The 2,391-nt window shown below is 58.5% G+C and overlaps 1 protein-coding gene across 1 annotated transcript in view; it reads right to left on the reverse strand.

Moving 5' to 3' along the window:
• Positions 1 to 188: 188 nt before the first annotated feature.
• EN2 (engrailed homeobox 2) overlaps positions 189 to 2,391 on the reverse strand; it is a 6,375-nt gene continuing 4,172 nt past the window's right edge. Inside the window, exon 3 of the mRNA XM_029954289.1 lies at positions 189 to 958. Within this exon, the coding sequence (XP_029810149.1) occupies positions 642 to 958 (317 nt within the window). The 3' untranslated portion in view covers positions 189 to 641. The remainder of the gene's footprint in view (positions 959 to 2,391) is intronic.

The raw sequence follows: 2,391 nt of genomic DNA on the forward strand, positions 1-2,391 counted from the left end.
GGAGGGGGAGGAGGAGGGGGAAAGGCAGGGGAGGGGGAGGCTGGGGCCTGGGCTGCCCACCACCAAGGGCCCACTTCCCAGGGTGCTCCTCAAGGACCCCAACAGTGGCCTGGCCCTGGGGGGCCCCATGCTCCCCCCAGCCCAGGGCCCCCCTCGCCAGATGCCCACACAGAGCGGCAGAACTCATAGACCAAGTAGGAGCTATTTATTGGGTTCACAGTCGTGTGAAATGCAGCAATAAAAATCTTTGGACTTTAGCAAGTTGTTTTACTTTTTTTTCTTCTTTTGAAATTAAAAAATAAAAGTGTCAGATGTCCCACAATGGAGCTTAGGGGATTAAAAAAGATGAAACCCTAAGCAGCCCCCCTTTGCAAAAAAAAAAAAAAAAAGGAAAGAAAGAAAACTCATAAAATTAGCATAATCTCATAAACACAGAAAAACTCAAAAAATACTTTATAGTCAGATATTTTGGATTTCATACCACCTGTAAATTATATACACATAGAATATTGCAGAACCATAGCTAATACACGATATTATCACTATTAATGCTGGTATCATCTTTAGACACTGGCCCTTTATGATTTTAAATTATTGCATTGTTTCGTGTGGACGGAGCCCGGACTCCGCGCCCGCCCGCCCTACTCACTGTCCGACTTGCCCTCCTTGGCGGCGGTTGAGTGGTTGTACAGACCCTGCGCCATCAGGTGCACGGCTAGCGTGTTCTTGTTGCCCGTGGCCTTCTTGATCTTGGCGCGCTTATTCTGGAACCAGATCTTGATCTGCGACTCATTGAGGCTGAGCTCCTGCGCCAGGCTCTGGCGCCGCTGCTCCGTCAGGTACCTGTTGGTCTGGAACTCGGCCTTGAGCCTCTGCAGCTGCTCCGCTGTGAAGGCCGTGCGCGGCCTCTTGTCTTCCTTGTTGGGGTTCTTCTTCTTTGGTTTTCGAGACCTGGGACCTGGGTAGGCGCGGTGGACAGAGAACAGGGTGAGGTGGTCTCTGGGTGCGTCTGCCCCCTCCAGTGAACCAGGGGACACAGAGACCAGGGAGAAAGGGCCCAGTCCCAGGGGTGGGGGCTTGGGGCTGGGCTTGCACCTGCTGCCTCCAGGACCTACTCGGAGAAAGTGATTAGATAGGCTGAAAAAGATGTGAGTGCAAGGGGGTGAGTGGGGGTGAAGGGTAGGCTTTGTGGGAAAGTCGCGGGGGGGGGGCGCCTGGCTAACTCAGGGGTGCATGTGACTCCTGATCTCCGGGTCCTGAGTTCGAGCTCCATATGTGGTGTAGAGTTTACTTAAAATTAAAAACAAACAAACAAGCAGAAAGGTCTCCAGATAAAAGGAAACTCCGGCAGGAGAGCAAAAATCCACAATGTCCTAGCCTGACCTTTTCTACCCATTTCTGGGGTTCTGTCCAAGTGTGAAAACAAAGCGGAGGAGGTCCAAGAGAGGGGAGGCAGCACGGCTGGGGGCAGGGCAGCCAGAGCCGCAGGAACAGGGGCCCAGGGGACAGTGACAGGATTCCCCCAAGATGCCCACAGGGGACACCTCTCAGGTGCCTGCTGGAGAAGCCCGGGGGCCACCGAGTCCAGGGAACAGAAGAGGCCCCCGGGGGTCGGCCTCCACCCTAGCCCCTTTCTACCTCCCCTAACTGGCCCTAGTGGGCCCAAGTTCATTGTTTCCTTTCTGGAGGGGAGGGGACACACACATCCTTTCCTGGATGGGGAGTGAGCACTGAGCCCCTAGAAGCCCCCTCCTCCAATCTCCTGGTGCAGGAGAGGGGCCTTGCGCCCCCAGACTGGGGCTGCCTCACTGGAGGCCTGGGGGCGGGAGGCTGGGAGCCCAGCAGACCTCGTGCAGAGGGTTCAGGCTTCTGACCCCCACACGCGGCTCCTCCCCCTGGAACCTCCCCCTCCCCTGCCACTTGAGGTTGGTCTGGGACAGTGTAAGGTTCCTCGGACCCGGCCATCCGCAAAGGCCCTTGTGAAGGGAGCAGAGAGGAGGGCCCAGCGCCTTCTTTTTGTTTCTGTCAAGAAGTTGGGCCCCACGAGGATGTCTTTGAGGGAAGAGGCCTCAAACGCCGTTGGGGGAGGGGGCCTGGGCCGCACGTAGGGGCTTACTACTGAAGAGAACTGACTTTGGGGAGCAGCGGCTGCAGCCCCTTCCCAAATGCCCGTGGCGGGTGGCTGGACCCCTGCCGGCTCCCTCGAGACGCAAGAGCCCCCGGGTCCCCGCCCTGCGCCCACACGCCCACCCCGCGGGGCCAGGGGACCGCCCCGCCACCCTGAGCCGCGGCGGCGGCGGGGGGGAGCCCGCCGGGGGGCCTCCGATCGCGTCGAACTGACCCGGGAGGGTGGAGAGCGCGCCCAAGCCCCCGAGAGCCATCGGCGCCGAG

This window comes from Suricata suricatta, chromosome 2 (genome assembly GCF_006229205.1).
Source record: "Suricata suricatta isolate VVHF042 chromosome 2, meerkat_22Aug2017_6uvM2_HiC, whole genome shotgun sequence".
Taxonomy (NCBI): Eukaryota; Metazoa; Chordata; class Mammalia; order Carnivora; family Herpestidae; genus Suricata; species Suricata suricatta.